This window comes from Xiphias gladius, chromosome 4, assembly GCF_016859285.1.
Source record: "Xiphias gladius isolate SHS-SW01 ecotype Sanya breed wild chromosome 4, ASM1685928v1, whole genome shotgun sequence".
In the NCBI taxonomy this organism is placed as follows: Eukaryota; Metazoa; Chordata; class Actinopteri; order Istiophoriformes; family Xiphiidae; genus Xiphias; species Xiphias gladius.
The window spans coordinates 16,104,503-16,122,170 of record NC_053403.1 but is presented as its reverse complement, the minus strand read 5'-3'; the positions used below and the strand labels follow the sequence as shown (position 1 = coordinate 16,122,170).

At 43.3% G+C, this 17,668-nt stretch overlaps 2 protein-coding genes across 2 annotated transcripts; both read left to right on the top strand.

Annotated features, from left to right (window-relative positions):
• Positions 1-1,003: 1,003 nt before the first annotated feature.
• dll4 (delta-like 4 (Drosophila)) lies at positions 1,004-10,861 on the top strand. Its single transcript, XM_040125700.1, has 11 exons — positions 1,004-1,453; positions 1,611-1,871; positions 2,265-2,322; positions 2,986-3,249; positions 5,345-5,405; positions 6,558-6,688; positions 6,902-7,071; positions 7,176-7,395; positions 7,915-8,641; positions 9,083-9,191; positions 9,702-10,861. Exons 1-11 carry the CDS (start codon positions 1,400-1,402, stop codon positions 9,705-9,707), a joined length of 2,061 nt encoding a protein of 686 aa, XP_039981634.1. The 5' UTR covers positions 1,004-1,399; the 3' UTR covers positions 9,708-10,861.
• A 4,268-nt stretch (positions 10,862-15,129) lies between these two features.
• Positions 15,130-17,014, top strand: chac1 (ChaC, cation transport regulator homolog 1 (E. coli)). The gene is made up of 3 exons (XM_040124485.1): positions 15,130-15,779; positions 15,937-15,972; positions 16,124-17,014. Exons 1-3 carry the CDS (start codon positions 15,609-15,611, stop codon positions 16,526-16,528), a joined length of 612 nt encoding a protein of 203 aa, XP_039980419.1. The 5' UTR covers positions 15,130-15,608; the 3' UTR covers positions 16,529-17,014.
• The last annotated feature ends 654 nt before the right edge of the window (positions 17,015-17,668 follow it).

The following is a 17,668-nucleotide window of genomic DNA, read 5'->3' as shown; positions in this document are numbered from 1 at the left end:
AAACCAATTTTACGGATGCAGGTGATGTGTGTGTGTGTGTGTGTGTGTGTGTGTGTGTGTGTGTGTGTGTGTGTGTGTGTGAGAGAGAGAGAAGAAGAGAGAGAGAGAGAGAGAGCTCATTTGCATACAGCTGAATAGTTATGTCTCCCGTCCCGCACATCACACCCGCATGAGGGCGAGAGAGGGACACGCGCCGCAACAATAGGAGGCACGCTGCCCCTAAACCGTGAAACGCATGGGTGGGCATGAAGGGGCACACGCCACCAACAAGGAGAAACGCACCCTGAATAACATCTTGGGGGGGGGGTTGACACACTGTAGGCCCGTGCGTAAAAGTAATCCGCAGGCAATGTGTTTTTTTTTTTTTTTTTTTTTATTGGTGATGACCAGAATTCTGAATTTCAATAAAAATACATTTTGTGGGTTAGTTTAGGATGGTCTACCATTAAGATATTTGCTCTGGTATGTTATGGATCTCATTTACTTCTTAGAAAAAGACAGAGCGAGAGAGAGGGAACAGTAAAAAAAAAACAAAAAAACAAAAAAACGTGAAGGGTCTGAGAGGAAGTAGTGCGCACGGCTCCAAAGCTGTAGTGCGGGCTAATTAGGCGTGCAACTGAGTGGAACCAAGGACAAAAGGGTGCATGGAGTAAGACAGTGACTGGATCCCTGCTTTCTGTTCTCGAAGTTTTGGTTCCCCTTCATTGTCCTTACTCACTGTCCATAATGTGTAAATGTGTGTCCGGCGTATTGTGCGCTAAAAATAAGTCAGCAGATGTTGGAGCTTGTTAATAATCGCCCAGTATCCATGGTGGTCAGTCAGCACAGTGCCAGTGGGTCTTATATCTGGATAATTGTTGTTGGGTTGGAAGGGAAGGGGGTTGAATATGTAAAGGGGGCGGTGTCAGTGCGGTGACTGACAGTTTATGTAATGAGCGGCGCAGTGCAAGTCTATATATCTGGGAGGAGACACACTAGGGTTCATTCACTAGTAATAGGACGAGTGATGAACAGCCGTGGCGCACTGACGCACCAAGTTCAGCACCAAAACAAGCTCTGAGCCGCGCACACACAGCGGAGTGACCATTGTGGAGTAAAGCACCATGCGAGGAGAGGACGCCTGCTGACAGACAGAAGCGCGGCTGTGGATATTAGTCTTCCCTCACCTTTTGGATAACTTGGAGATTGGAAGCGCTTTCTGGACGCTTTTTACGCACAGCAACGAGGAGCTACGGGAGAACTCCCTGGGAGTGAAGAAGGATTTATATTTGTTTTAGAGAATTTTTTTTTTATTTATTTATTTTTTTTCATTTGTTTTCCTTGGTGTAAATACTTCGGAATAGGGAGGTTTTGCTGCTTTATTGGCTGGTGACGCGGCTGCCCTGGAGAAGCGAGAAGGATGGCAGCCTGGTTCACCTTTACCATCGCATTCAGCACCACGTTGATAACACAGGTATGAAGGAGGATAATGCATCTCCCCGGTGGTCCTGAGACCTCGGCGAAAACAGATGGAGAGCCAGTTGTTTTGGTTTTTTGGTTTGTTTTTTTTAAGAATAAGCTAAATATTACCTCGACGACGTTTTCTTAAATGATATTTCCCTCTCTTTTAGGTATTTGGATCCGGTGTTTTTGAGCTTGATCTTCACGACTTTAAAAATCACAAAGGTTTGCTGGCAAACGGGAACGCATGCAAACCCAGCTGCAGGACTTATTTTAGAATTTGCTTGAAGAACTATCAGGCTGTGGTCTCGCCAGGTGACTGCATCTTTGGAAGTACAATGACACCAGTGCTGGGGACAAACTCTTTCAGTGCCAAGGACTCGGGCACTTTACCTAGACCGATTCAAATACCGTTCAACTTTGGATGGCCGGTAAGAGCGTGGAGCAGTGCATCCACCTTATTTCTTTTAATTCAGCGACCGCTATTATGTTGTTTACAGGGAACTGCTAAGCATTTTGGGAGCGCACCGGTTATTGGTCAGCTCATCTAATCCATATCATTAGGTAATACTCTGTCGACAAACAGATTGGACTGCTAGGACGTCGTTCATTTCAAAATCCAGAAGGGCATGCAATGATCATTGTAGCACATGTCTTCATGCAGTCGTCAGTGTTATTGAAATAGCTGTTTTAAACAACCAGCAGTCTTCCAAACACAACCGAAAAGGAAAAAAAAGATGCAAACTTTTCTTTTTAAATGATGAACTTTGTAGAAAAAAAACAGTAATTTGGTTAATAATTATCTACATGTGTTTTCTCCTTAGGGGTCATTTTCATTAATAATTGAAGCCTGGCATTCACCTTATGGAAATCTACCTGTGGGTAAGTGCAACATTTTTTACCACAGGAGGGAGCTCTGTCTGTTCAGTTAAAAAATGAGGCTCTCCAACTAGTTTACCATTTTGCACAACTACATGCACAAAAGAATCAAAGATTGGGCTTTTAAGTGCAGCTTAGTCATTCAACATATTCCTCTCCATCTCTTGATAATTGTTCATAATTTCACCCATTTTCACGCCTATTCACTCCTTTGTTATGAACTTCAGAACACCTTTTTCATTCTTATACCCAATACAATTGAACTTCCTCTGGTTTATTTTTGGCGTGGGAAAGAGCTGTGGGCTTTGGTGAGAATACACAGTGCCTGCCAAAAACCCCTGACTACATCTTCCTGTATTTTACACCTTACTCTGTTCCGCCCTTTGGAAGAGGGGACTGGGCCTGGGAATGTTTTTGCTGACGGAAAGAAAGAGGAAATTTCAACCTGAGTTTATCTTTCATCTAAGCTGTATGGGATTTGATAAGGGATGCAGTTTAGTACTGGGCAGATTATTAAAGAGAAAGTGGATGACTTTTGAACCCACAGCCATTTATGATGCAGTTCTCGACATAAAACCATAATCATCCCAGAACATAAACAGGTTGTAAGCTTAGATATCCTACATTGATCCCCCCCTCCCCCCTTGTCTTTTTTTCCTCTTTTAGATACCAACAACCCAGACTTTTTGATTAGCTTTTTTGCCATCCAAAGACAGCTGGGTGTAGGGACTGATTGGTCTCAGCATACGCAGACCGGAAAGCAGACAGAGCTAAGGTATTCCTACCGCTTCATCTGCAACGAAAGTTACTACGGAGAAAGTTGTTCCAAAAAATGCACGCCCAGGGACGACCGATTTGGCCACTACACCTGTACACGGGATGGGCAGTTATCCTGTCTGCCTGGCTGGAAGGGGAAATACTGCGAAGAACGTAAGTCTGGTCTTGCTCTCTTTTAGTATGTCCCTCTGTTGACACTGGAGTTTTTTAGTTCAGTGTTGCTCCCGTCTGTGTCTGTTTTTTTTTTTTTTTTTAACATGCTGGGGTCATGCAGATGTTTGCAAATGAGCTATAAATAATGGAATCTTTTTTGGAGCTTGACACCATAAGAATCCTTTGTGGGATTTGGTGGCCAATCCTCACCTTGAAACAGTTGTTACTTCTGCAAGGTCTGGACGATCCTGTCTCCTCATGCTGTGTGACCTTTGACCTTCTTTGTGGTTTATGCCTAAAAAGAGAAACGATCCGTGAGCATGCACAATTTACAGATATCAGCAGTTAAGATGTAGGATGTGTAACAGACAGGTCATCATCATTAAGGCCACAAGATGTTGAGCACTGTAACATGACGTAATGATATCTGGAAAGATCTGAATGGCAATTTTGGTGTAGAATGCATTTTTCAGAGATATTTGCCATATATAATTTGTAATCATGTAATTCTGATGTGTAATTGCTTATGGGTTTGTGAAAACTCACTGACTGTGGGTTGAGGGACAGACGGCTTAGCATGACAACAGGCACATTATACTTGCACAAACCCACTTGGCCAAAACATAGACCAACACTCCCATGTTTTGGACAGCTCTGAATGGGCCCACGAGGAGGCCCGATGCCACTTGGCTCCACAGTAACCAAAGGCCCTTTTCACCAAAACAAATTAATCAAAGAGTAGATTCGAAGGGGGCACCCTGAGAGTAATAGTTACCATGTGCTGGGTATGTGGCCACATGGGTGACAGCGGATCTGTCATCCATGTCACTAGGTGGTGAAAGAGAAATTGGCATGTGCTATTTTGACTGTGGCGCCAAATTCTAACCAGATGGGCTCACGTGTTGCAATTACAGACACATCCATCGTCGGTGACTACAGAAAATATACATGAGAAAGACAGATTGGGCATCTTTCAGACATTATAATTTCCTTTCTCTCTCACACTCCCATACATTAGTTCAAACAAGCCTTGTCATTTGGGCCTAGTATACATTTTGGAAGGTTTAAGCACACTGCAGCAGAAACACGCATTTTAAATTTTAAGATGAACACAGTAATAGTAGTCCAAATAAGGCTAATTAAATTTGAAACAAATGGCTAATGAACAAAGTCGTAAAGGCTGCACAGAGGTGTGCATTCGTCTGACGTTGGGTTTGTTGGGTTCACAAGAAGTCACAACCGAATCAGAGAGAAGTGGTGTGTCTTTTAAAACAAACATAAAACAAACACCAAAAAAAAACATATTTTGTGTACCTTCAGAAAGTACTGTACAGCGCGTGCCCAGTAACATAATCCGCGCGGGGGGGGGCATCGATAGGAGGAGCCCGGGCGACTGCACGCGCCAAGGTTAATCGCGGCATTATTATCCGCCACGCGCCACCGATGTTTAGTCCCTTCCATTGTTGGGTGCGAGGTAGTAGCAGCTGCAAATATGGTTCTGGCAGACCACAAACAACAATAGTGACAGCTGTCTGCTATTGAGAGCAAGCATCTGTTCTGGACTAAACCGGCCGCTTACCGTCGGTCGCCTGATACGTCGTCCTGCGAATGAGTGTCATGCAAGACCGGTACGCTTCAAACAGGACAAACAAACCCTCGGCCGATTTCGCCGGCTTGGCAGCCGGGGGTGAGGCGGACAGGTTCAGATCAAATGATCAAATGGCTTCTGAGGAAAGTTGAGACAGACTGAGGCCTCATATACTCCGACACGTCGGCTCACAGTTTGCTATTTCAAGAAAATGAGAGCTCTGTAGCCTTGGTTGTTGTAATGGAGTGTGAGGGGCCCTACAGTGTTATTTTAAAGACTTTTAGCAACTATAGATTTCTTTTCAACAGTCTTTAATATGATTAGGCCAATATATTGTCTGGTTTTCATTGTTTGTTTGTTTTACTTTCTGTTTTCTGTTATTATGAAAGTTTGAATTTGAAAGGTCACCTACTATTCAGTATTTGACACGCTGTTGTGCCACAGCCAGGCTGGCACCAGCAAGAACAGCAGCAGGCTTACGCGCTTGTGTTTTTCTCTATGCTTTAGCTATCTGTCTGGAGGGCTGCAGCGAGAGGAATGGAAACTGCTCTAGACCCGGCGAGTGTGTGTAAGTATTCACAATCATGGAGTATTGAAATAAGGGGAGGCTGTTGAGTAGAAGAAACACGCATGGCAAAAGTGTGGAGAGCTCTGGTTTTTGCTTTTTCGGAACTCCATTTTCATTTTCAAGTTCTCTTCCAAATTATGTTTATATGCAACTAAACACGTTGGGTATTCTTACGTCCATATCATTCATTAAAAGTGGTTGAAGTTCACTAAATCAACAAAACCTCCGTCTGTGCCTGCTCTCGTCTCCCTGCGTCACTCGCTGACCTCTCTGCTTCCCATGTTCCCCCCTTGTCACTAGCCTCTCTCATCCACTCACTCACCAGCAAAGATAATTCACACACACTCGCACTCACTCAGGGAGAAAGTCCGCCTGATTCCTATTTTGCCCTCTTTTTTAGACACAAATCCACCATTCCCACCACTATAACTGACCCAAATTGAGGTTAAACCCTTTAGATACCCAGCACTGTAAAGCTGCTCCCATGTCTCTGCTCACTCAGCAGAAAATGTTGGAGCCTTAAAAATATATCTTAAGTCCAACAATCTCACTGTTTGACAAGATTACTGCACACCGCGCTGAGAAATGGATATTCTTGGGAAACATAAGGGGAAAAAAAGCTTTTACTGTTGGATTGCGGCCAAAAAGTCTTTGCAGCAATATTTCACATTTGTATTATCATATTATTATTTATCTGTATACCGTATGTACCTCCTTGAGCCAACATTGGCCTGTTTATTCTGTTGTTTCTGCATCCACATTGTTTGTAATGTAGACAGTGCTGCTATCATAATTCGCCATGGTTTTCCACAGAACAATGTTGTCTGCAATAACTGATGTAAAGTGACGTAATAAGGGTTGTGGAAAAACAAAATTGCCAGTGTTGATGCATGATTTCACGCTCCACTTATCGAATGCCTTCAGAAAAAAGCTGTGCCATTGCTAGATATGACTTTTAGCCCCACGAGTGGCACACTTTGAATTTTTTTTCAGTTTCTGTGATGGATTTATATGAGAATTTAACGACTGTATCCAACTGTGGTGAAGCTATTAAAGTCGCGATGCATGATTAATGACCAATTTCTTAATGTAATAGCCAACTAAACCGTGGCAGGCCTATAAAGCACAGTTGTCTGCCCTCACATTTTTCAGATGCAGAGATGGCTGGCAAGGCACATTCTGTGACGAGTGTAAGAAGTACCCAGCCTGTAAGCACGGTACCTGCCAGCTGCCATGGCAATGTAACTGTCAGGAGGGCTGGGGAGGCCTATTATGTGACCAAGGTACATCAGACGACTTGGACCACTGCTGTTGTTCCTTTTTAAAAGATGTTCTCATATTACTTGTAGACTGTTTTCATTTGAATTAACTTGAAAGCATTAGTAAATTAGGTTCCTTTTGAAGTGTTCCATTCATAGCTTTATACACATCCGGAGTAGATAGTTTTGTTTTCCCCCTGCAGGCTCCCTGTAAACAAACACTGTTCTCTCCCCCAGACCTAAACTTCTGCACCCATCACCATCCTTGTGTGAATGGCGCCACCTGTATGAACACAGGCCAGGGAAGCTATACGTGTACATGCCTGCCAGGTTTCACAGGGGTCAACTGTGAGCTGGAGATGCAGGAGTGTGACAGCAACCCCTGCAGGAACGGAGGGATATGCACAGTAAGTTGAAAATAAAATACCAGATTGATATTCATGTTTTCACATTCATAGATTTGATTTTTGACTCTCTGACTAACTTTCCCTCTTTCTTTCCCTTTCCTCAGAATCTGGAAAGCGGCTACATGTGCACATGTCCACAAGGTTTCGAGGGCTCCCACTGTGAACACAGCCTGCTGACGTGCGCCGATTCCCCCTGCTTCCACAGCGGCAAATGCTGGGAGAAGGACAATGGTCGCAGCTACATGTGCGAGTGTCCCCGGGGCTACACCGGACTCAACTGCGAGAAGAGAGTGGACAAGTGCACGTCGCTTCCCTGCGCTAATGGTATGGTCTTCCTCCCCTCTTTGCCCCCCCGTTCTGAACTTCCCCTCACTCTTTCTCCCCCTTCAAATTCCTGCAACTGGAAGCAGTGTGGAACAACAGGAATTGGTGGGAACTTGGTGTCTATTGTCCTCCATATAAACACTCGGCAGCTCATAGCAGTAGCTTGTAAATGTCACCACAGCTAGCTGTGGTTGTTGATGAAAGGGGACAAATTTCCAGCGTAGCTCGATTTCTGTCTTCTTGTAAACACGGAGGGCTCTGGGATTGTTCTGTGTTGGGAGAACAATACACGTGTAAGTACACAAAACATGTACAAAGTGCTGTGGTCACACTGGGGATTTGATAGAGATGGTTGAACTGAAGGGGCCTCGTGGGAAGGCTTATGGAGATCATGTTCTTTCTGATTCTAAAATGTCTTACTATTGCGATGCCAGTGTAATTTTGGATGCTGATATTAGCTTTTCTGTCTTACTTAGAAAAACTATACTTTATGCTAACTGTCCACCTCCTCTTCTGTAGGTGGTCTGTGTCTGATCCACGGTGGCATGCGCGTTTGCAGCTGCCGCGCAGGATTTACCGGCCAGCGTTGCGAAATCAACATCAATGAATGTGCTGGTAACCCCTGCCTCAACGGAGGCACCTGCCAAGATCGAATCAACGACTACACCTGCTCCTGTCCTGCAGGATACGGTGGACGAAATTGTGACAGAGTCCTGGATGAGTGCACCATTCACCCTTGCCTCAACGGGGGTCTTTGCACTGGGGGTGGCGGGCCAGGCAAGCCTCCCGCTACCTGCATATGCCCCTCTGGCACCACTATGCCTCGCTGTGACTCCATCCCTCCCACTGAAACAGAAATTATAAAAGATGGCTTCCAGTGGGCGGCAGTTTCTCTGGCTGTGGGGCTGGTGGCGCTGCTAGTGCTGTTGTGTATGGTGGGCCTGGCTTTGAGGCACATCCACAGGCAGGCCCAAAGCGAAAGAGGCAACACCGAGACTATGAACAACCTGTCTAATTTTCAGAGGGATAACCTGATCCCAGCGTCCCAGCTGAAAAACACCAACCAGAAAATCGGCCTGGAGGTGGACTGTGATTCAGAGAAATCGAACTTTATCCATAAAAACTATCACTTGGACTCTTACAACTCTAAATCAAAGGAGTTCAAGGATGAAAAGTCACAAGAGGATAAAAGTCTTATTTATGACAAGTGTTTAGAAGATAAAATGCCCTTGAGTAGAATGTACAGGTAAGAGGAACCATTTTACACAGTCTATTTCACCATACTTTTGATCACACAAACTTAACCTCTTGCTTTCCCTAACACACACACATCTTTGCTGTGATAGCAAAATTTCCATAAGTCTCCTCTATTATTGAATTCATTCAGCAGTGTATATATGGAGCCCCGCTGGGTGGAAATCACTGTTAATGAGAGCTCTCACTCCGGCTTAGTTGCCATGGCTTAGTTGTTTGAACCCAGCAATGTGCCCCAATTGTGTTTTTGTTCAAGCTTGGAAACCATACATTGTTCTTCATTCATGTTGAGTTTACAATTGATGATTGCTTTGTTACAAACCACCCCTGTCCTCTTTGCTGCCTCCCTGTATACAGTATGTGTATGTCTAATGCATACCACTGCCATGTGCTTCTAGTTTGCGTTAAAACAAAGTGTGATTTGTGTTTGCAGTGAAAAGCCGGAGTGTAGGATATCAACAATATGTTCCTCGAGAGATTCCATGTACCAGTCGGTATTTGTTATAGCAGAGGAAAGGCGGGAATGCGTCATAGCAACTGAGGTAAGCCCAAAAAAAAAAATCACATCTTCATCACCATTTCCGTACATCCCCCAGTTGAAATGCATCACTTTGTCCCATGTGCACTATTCCTAATTAGTGCACCAACTTTGATGACGTGGGATGATGCTATTTCTAGAAAGTCTGCGGTTTGGTATTTGGACCTAACCTGGGGATAGCCCAATCAATGGCATGATTGGTTTCTGTAAATTACACTGGCTATTCTTTATCTTGGCCATGTGGTGACCTACAGTCAGAACTTATACTGATTCCTCACACATGTTTGGCTCCACTTGGTCTCTGAGGTGCTATGTTTTACCGCTGTGGCATTTAGTGGAATTTTTAAGATATTTATTTCCAAGCAAAATATAATGGTGACACTGGAGCATTTGAGTTAACACAGTTCAAAAAGCGCTGAAAAAAGAACTTGTGAGAGTTTTTAGCAGCGGGATTATTGTGTTATTTTATTATGTGGTATTGTAACTCAACTTTTTCCTCTCTTTATCCCCACAGGTATAAACTGTGAGGGGTCTGTGAGCGAGGGGGACGAGGAATAAAGACACAATCAAGGCAGAATCTAATATTCTGGATTGTTTACAAATGCCGAGAAGAGACTGGAGATTGTTTTAGATGTCCACTGCTGCTCTGGAACACTTGAGAACTGGAGAGGGCAGAAACCTCTGCTCTGCAAAAAAAGAACAGAACTGAGAAACTTTATGTTGACCGAGTGTTTGTATGCAAAACATGTACAGTGAAGGACCTCTCTTAGTTTGTGACAATGGTTAAACGGACTGGCGTAAAGACTGACCACACAAGGTGTGAAGACTGACAGAGCATCCATAAAATATTAATTTATAATCTCAGCCATCCTGGACAGTAAAAGGAGGCGCAGGCGGATCCATTGCCCCTAATATCTGACCTGGCCTTGTGTGATAATCATGATGACTTTGACAGCCAACCAGTCAGTTAAAAAAGGTGCCTAATATATGACCCCTCCAAATCCCCCCACACACTCACTCCTGCCAGCTTCGCCTGCTATGCAAGACTCAGGGTCGAGACGAGTGAACTCACCCACTGTCACAAACCAACTTCACAAACACTGAGAGTTTATGAATGTCTGAATCTAATCTTCAACTGTCAATCACATGAAAATGACTGGTTGGAATTTTTCCATGCAATGGTGAAGATTGTATGCAGTCCAAATTCACTAGAAGCCTTAAAAGAGGGGGTTTGATGCTAAATTTGTGCCCTTGTCTGTTCTTGGATCACTTGCACTACCAAAAAAGAAAAAAAAACAGCGGGGGGAAAATACTTTTTAATCAACAGCGATTTGAAGAGAAAAACCACAGGAGCGCAAAAGTCAGCGCTGTGCCAGCAAGATCCAAGAGAAAGGAAAAGTGTGCATAGAAAACTGTTTTTATGCAACCCAACTGAGAAAAACAAAGAGAAAAGACTGTCACGCCACTGCCTGCCTATAATAAATTTCAAAAATACAGAACCAATAATGTAATTTTTTAAAATGATTATTTCCAGAGTTTAATTTAAATATGACACACTGCTCTTTATATGTTTTATAATATTATTTTGTATATAATGCATATTTATAAGGACCAAACTTCTGAAGAATAAAACTTCCTTGGAAACTGTTTTTAATTTGATGTCAGTAAATGGAAAAGGAAATTATTTTTGAGGTGTTTAAAATAATGAAATTGAGTACAAATGATGATCAAATGTGTCTAGTACTTTTTTTTTATCTAGGCTTAATTGAAGGGGAGCGTGTTGAGGCTAAAAAAATATATCCTGTACTCGGTTTTTACACCTATTGAACAGCTAGAAGTCTTAAAATGTGAAAAAGGCTTTATGAATATGAAATCCAGCTACTTTCCTACATTTACATAACATCATATGTAATATTTTGGACTTTAGATATAAATCTCCCTGACTGTAGCATCACTACCTCGAGTAATTCTTGTAAATGCCTTTGGCTCCCACTCCACTCACCCGCCCCTCGCCTTCTCTCTGGCCCTAAATTGGCTTGAAATTCAGATGCGTTTCCAGGGATACCACCCCCTCAAGCTGGAAATGGTGAAACAAAGCCAGGGCAAAGGGGAACGCCCCCACCCCACCCCTCATAATGCTTGCACACGCGTCTACGCCCGCGCACACACACACAAGCAGCCAATCAAACAGATGCCGTGGGGGAGCTCGGAGTGAATCTGTAGTTCCATAAAAACAGCAGCATATGCCATGCCTCTCGCCCCGTGTGCAAGACACATAGAGTACACAGACCTCCACCCATAAAAAAATCACACTTGAGCACTTACAGGCTCCCCAACTGCCTGCCTCCCCTTCAGGGTTAAGAGCAATATTTCAATGCCTGGTTTTGTACCCCCCACTCTTGCAAACAAAGCTGGGAAGAAGGCCTGCCACTGGGGCTGTCCGCAGAGGGGAGGGGAAAACCAGATGGGAGCCACTGGATCTCCTATGAATCCACATAAATAAAAAGATCTCTATTTTAGAAAAGTTGACTTGTCAGAGCAATCTGGTCAATCTTATTGCCCTTTGCCCTTCTTGTCTTTTTGGAAAATACTGCTGTTCCATACAGGTTGCTCCTAATATACCATCATTTTGCGATGTAGAAGAGATCAACCATGCACCAGTCTTAAAATTGGTTCCAGTATGTCTGGAAATCCATTTTTGTGTCCAAGGCAACATGTCACCCACATTATCAAAACCTCTCCTGCCTCCAATTAACAGAAAGCCTGTGACAGTCAACACCCCCTAATCAGGAGCAATCAACACCCGGCAGAGAATCTCGATGGCTTTTCCCTCACATGCATCCTGTTAGCCTGTTGAACTAGGCATCCTCATCTAAGGGCTTGTGTGTATGAAAAAAAAAAAAATTTGGGAAAAGGGAGCTTCCAGTCTGACTCAAGAAAAACATACATTATCATAATGATTAATCATCTGTTACCTGACCCAGCCTGATAGTAGTTAAAAGTTTCTTCCCAACATCATCATACACACACTTAAAGCGGCCACACACCCTCTTTCACACTGATCACAGTGGCAAACACATGCTAGGGCTTTGCACTTTGGCCTCGGGGTCTCCATAGCATGGCCAGGCATTTTCATTGTGTTATAATCACAGCATCCTGTTTGTGACCCAGTGACATCAGTTCCTGTTTCCTCCGTGATTAAAAAATGCAGAACATGCCGGCGCAGGCCAACTGTTTTTCTCACGCATTGCTTTCTTCAGTCTGCACTCGCTCGCGCCGATGACTCAGATTTTCAGGAAACAACCTCAAAGCAAGTGAGAGCGCAGACACACAAACTAATCAGCAATATTTATTCTGATGAAGTAAATGGGGAAATTCATGAATTAATGTAATGAGTGGAGAATCGAGAAGCAGATTTGAAAATCCAGTCTTCCTATCTCTCTATGTGGTATGTGGAAGTCCTCCTACATAACACTTTTTTTTTTTTCAAAGATTGTCATACTGAATCACAATCAACAGAGCAAAACTGATATATAGCTCTGGTCCTGGCTTCCTTTCACAGCCAAAACATCTGATCACTTTATTTAGAGGCTGATTTGCCTCATTTTGACCATGCATGTTTTTGAATATGCATGTGTATGCAGATTATACTGATACAGTACGCTGCATGATGCTGTTATCCAGTGCTCTGTAACCTTGCCCTGTTCTGCCCCTGTAGTTGTCTCATTAATTAACACTAGGTGTCAGTAAGAAACCCACACATTGGAAATAAGTGGTCAGTACGTGCCAAAATAAAATCCCAGGCACACTCAAGTACAAGTATAATTAAACAGCAGCACATAACCTAAACACTTCAGAGCATGAAAAAGGCTTATTTTGATTTATATAATATGTTGAATTCAACGATAAATAGTAAATACATGGTGCACCCAATAATTCCAACAAACCTACTGTAGGAATTTGAGATGTGTCTTTAGCTAAAATAAGCATGTTTGCAGATGTTGTTTTGCAAGGGTTGTCTTATTCTGTAGGATCTACTTTTATATGCCAATGACCTGCCCAAGTAACCTGGCCTCAAGTTCCTGACCTATAAAGTCATATTTACTATCATACTAAAAAAAACAACCACCACCTTAGGTGCTGCAGGAGGAATACTGTACATGCCATGCCTCCCTCCCACTATAATAACTCTAAAATCTTGTTTGTTTAGACATACTTCATATCCAGTGAGCCGAAGAAGCTAAACGAAAGGTGGGAAAATGAAGGCAAAAACCCCGTTACCAGCTCAGATTAAGATTTTAGATCGGCCCTTAAACGATCTGTTTTTAAATATATTAGTTTGACAGCAAAGACAGGTGAGCTTTTGATAAATCTGCTAATCAAAAGGCTGCAGCAGTGCACCGGATTAGATTACAGGATGCACTGCCAGTGGAAGCCTTCGGTGGCTTGCGGTGCGAGCAGCCCTGAGGTACGATAGCAGCAGGCTCGAGGAGTGGACTGACATGAAAGGCCACGATATAATGGGATGGAGGCTTGTGCGGGACACAGGTTCGCTCAAAGGACTGGATTGTGTGGTGCTTTAGATTTATGAAGAGCTGATACAGTTGTCTGGCCTCTTATCAAGGCAGGTAATGCCAGCTATTTATAGATAATCTATTTAATGAGCACGGATGAGCCTCTACTATTATACCAGATCCGCCAGGAGTGGTGGGCATTTCTGTACATTTGATCAGGTCTGACATCGTTCTGATCATGTTTCTGTCTTGTTGTGTCTCCGCTTTGGTCAGTGCTTTGGCAATTTTGATTCACTGTTGCATTTTTCTTATTTTTGCCATTTCTATTTTATTGAGTATTTGGTTTACTAGTTTATTAGTGTATATGGGTTGTCCACACACAGTCTAAACCTGGGATGACCTCAGAAATCACCCATTCCTTCTGTGACCCTTCATTTGGTTGATAAAATTGGACTTTTGTTCAGTAAAATGTATAAAAAGGGACTTGTATGTATGTGTGTTTACAAAGTTGAAATGATTCTGCAAGAGCAAGATTTCTGATGATAACAGGCTGACCCATTCGTGAGCCAGCCCATCACATGGGTCATGTCAGAGTGACCCTCCTTGCTGGATTAAAGTGTTTAGAAATACATAAGGTAATATTATACTTCATTCATATATAGAGCACCTTTGAAGACAAAATACCTTCATACCTTTCTTTAACACGTTATTTTCCACGTTCCCGGGGGCTCGCATGAAGCCAAGTGAGGGATCCTCACTTGTCGGTGGCCTTTTTCTTGCCATTGGATCTTTGAGCTGTGGGACTAGATTACAGTCCTCACTTGATCTGGCTCATGTCAACATCCATGTAGGGTGTTAACTCCCTCAAATGTCAAGAGTGGCTTCCACCAGTCCTGCGTCAGGTCATATCACCCTGTCAGACAGAAATACTTATTTGCGTTATGTTTAATTTCAATACAAGTTTATATCGTTTCTTTATCTTCTTGGTGACATATCTGGAGATAGACAGAAAGAAAGCTTCGCTCCTATTTAGGACGCTCTCCTAGATCAAATCTGATGCAACGTCTGTGGTATGTTGCTAGATGACTGCTGTGGCCCTGAAATGCTGTGGGAAGTTGCATCAGCCAGAAGTCCTGAACAATAAGGAAATATATTCAGACAACGACAACGCAGGCGACCAATCATAAATTGAATCAGTTGGAGTGACATTTTGTGGACCAATCGCGTTGAAAGGCCGGTAGGCGTCACAAGCCACATTTGAGCCAATAGTGTAACGAGTTTTAGTTAAAGTTCTGCCTTATTCGGCGCACCGAAATATGATTGGGTTAAACTTGGCGAGGGCAATTCTTCCTTGAATATTATTGGCCGAAAACGCTGGCATTGGCTCGCCCACCTGCCCTGCACTGTATATATACGTGAGCGCCGCTTCGCATTGTTATCGAGGAAACGCTTGAGATCGTCGTCGGTCCATGGTAGCAACAAGAACAACGCCAAGGCGTTTGAAACACGACCATCATCAAATCAAACCTTGATCTTTTCATTCGTTAGTTGTAAATCCACGCTGTCACCAGCCCGGTGGAGCAGCTGGTCAGAACGGTTTGGTTTTTTTTTCCCTCCCATTGATCTGTAGGCCGAAGCGGCTGCCATGGATTTTTAAGTCATAATGCGGCACCTCTAATGCAACGGCAATGCATCGTGCAAGGCAAAATCAACTGCGAAACTCAATCTTCGCAACTGCAAAGCAGTTGGGCTCAAATACCGTCCGCGGTATACCTGCGAGCCAGCCGGTACCTCTGCTACTGGACCGGAGGAAGCTAACGCTAGCAAGCTAGTCATCTTAGCAAGTAGCATCAAGTGAAAGAGCGATCCATCGATTCATCTGAACACCATCAACACTACCGATCAAAATGAAGCCTCAAGACATCCTCGCCGGGAAGACCAGCCTGTGGATCTTCGGGTACGGGTCACTGGTGTGGAAGCCTGACTTCAAGTACAAGAGGAGCAAGGTCGGTTACATTCAAGGCTACAAGAGACGTTTCTGGCACGGAGACAACTTCCATCGCGGGAACGACGAGTTGGTGAGATGCTTAATAATGTATTTTTGATGATGATGATGATGATGATGATGATGATGATGATGATGATGATGATGATGTCTGATTGTGAACTGCTGGGCTAGGACTGTTGAGCAGGCGTTGTCCATGACGTAACCCATTTCTCTTCCTCTTGCTGCAGCCCGGAAGAGTGGTGACGCTGATTGAAGATGATGACGTAAGTGGAAACTCTTATTTCCTACTGGTTTGCTGCTGATGCTGTAACAAACTGCAGGGGAGTTTCCAGGCTGAATAAAATTCCAGTTAATCTCCCCCCACACACACACGCGCAATGATTTGACGTTGGTTTCTTCTTATTCATCTCACAGGCAAGCACTTGGGGTGTGGCGTTTGAGGTGACAGGCTCTCAAGTGGAGGAGTCCCTGAATTACCTCAATGTGCGCGAGACAGTTTGTGGCGGCTACATCACCAGAATGGTGGATTTCTTCCCCCAGGGGGAGAACCAGGCGCCAGTTCAGGCGCTGTTGTACATCGCCACCTCTGACAACCCCCTGTATCTGGGGCCGGCCAGCTCGGCGGAGATTGGCGCCCAGATCGCAGTGTGCAGAGGGAAGACGGGCCACAACCTGGAGTACCTGCTCCGGCTGGCCCAGTTCATGAGGAGCAGCTGCCCACATGTGGAAGACCACCACCTGTTCTCCATCGAGGCAGCAGCACTGACCGTGGTGGTCTATCTGTTAGCTGACAGTAGCTCGTACCCCTTGTCTCACTAGCTTATAGTGAATGAATACACCAAACTAACACACATTTCTACTGAGGCTTTTCATTGGTCATACTAGTCAACCTATTTTTTATGTTGTAAAATCTCTAGCTTCACAATACCATCCTGTGCACTTAAATCCATTGAAAGCATGATTATTAAGGGTTTTTTTTTTACTTCAAATCATAATGTAAAACCTGGTACAAGTTCTGTACATCTAGAGAAAGGCATTAACGATTAATAGATATCAACTGTAGACATCTGTTTTTAGAAAGCACATCAATGGTTTTTATTTTTATTTTTCTTAATTTGCACATTTTAGATTCCATCCAGCACATTCAGATGTTACAGGAATTATTTGTTATTCAAACCTGTCTCAAATTCACCTTATGGCTGCTGTGATGTGTTATAAAGGTGTAGACCTGTTTTTTAAAAAGTTGCTTGTGGCAACTATTCCATCCAGTGTAAAGGTAAATGCCAATTAAAAAAGTTAAAAGAACTCTTGTCACTGTTGTTTGAGCCTTACAGTAAACCAATGTGGGCCAGTGGGATGTCATCTCTGGAACAGGAGATAATGAACTTAACATCAGCTAACATCTTTTGTTGGTTCGTACACAAAAAAAATCCTATATGGCATGTGGTTCACAGCCCTGGATCACTTCCAAGTAAAACTGAATTTATATTACGTCCTTTGTTTTGCTTTTGTGGTGGAAATGGGATGTGTCTACATCCATGTACTGAAAGGCCACAAAGGCTGATGTGGAAAGCGCATGACCTACACCAGTGGTTCATACCCCCTAAGGTCCAATAATAAATCAGAGAGCGACAAGCTGATAGCAAAATAAGGAAACTTTTTTTTTTTTCCGACTTTTTTTAATTTGTCCTTTTTCAGAAGAGACACTGCATAATTTCAGCTCTTCAGCTGAGTTTGACTTTTGCCTTTAAAAATCCTCCAAATTAAATAATTTAAAAGATATAAAATCCCTCTTGAATTTGCTCATAACACTTCCACGCTAAGGTCATAGCCCATGATTATGTAGATTTTATTTATTTTTATTTTTTCTTTAAAACACTAAAAAAGGTTGGGAACCACCAACCAAGATGTTTAAACAATGATGTTACACAGGAGCATCATCCAGATAACTTTGTAAAC

What these genes read in the sequence shown, in the direction of transcription:
- dll4 (XM_040125700.1), top strand. Translation starts at nt 1,400, where the DNA reads ATGGCAGCCTGGTTCACCTTTACCATCGCATTCAGCACCACGTTGATA. An exon ending in TTATGGAAATCTACCTGTGG is followed by an intron (nt 2,323 to 2,985) that starts GTAAGTGCAACA and finishes TTCCTCTTTTAG; the next exon opens with ATACCAACAACCCAGACTTT. An exon ending in GGAACGGAGGGATATGCACA is followed by an intron (nt 7,072 to 7,175) that starts GTAAGTTGAAAA and finishes CCCTTTCCTCAG; the next exon opens with AATCTGGAAAGCGGCTACAT.
- chac1 (XM_040124485.1), top strand. Translation starts at nt 15,609, where the DNA reads ATGAAGCCTCAAGACATCCTCGCCGGGAAGACCAGCCTGTGGATCTTC. An exon ending in ATCGCGGGAACGACGAGTTG is followed by an intron (nt 15,780 to 15,936) that starts GTGAGATGCTTA and finishes CTCTTGCTGCAG; the next exon opens with CCCGGAAGAGTGGTGACGCT. An exon ending in CGCTGATTGAAGATGATGAC is followed by an intron (nt 15,973 to 16,123) that starts GTAAGTGGAAAC and finishes TTCATCTCACAG; the next exon opens with GCAAGCACTTGGGGTGTGGC.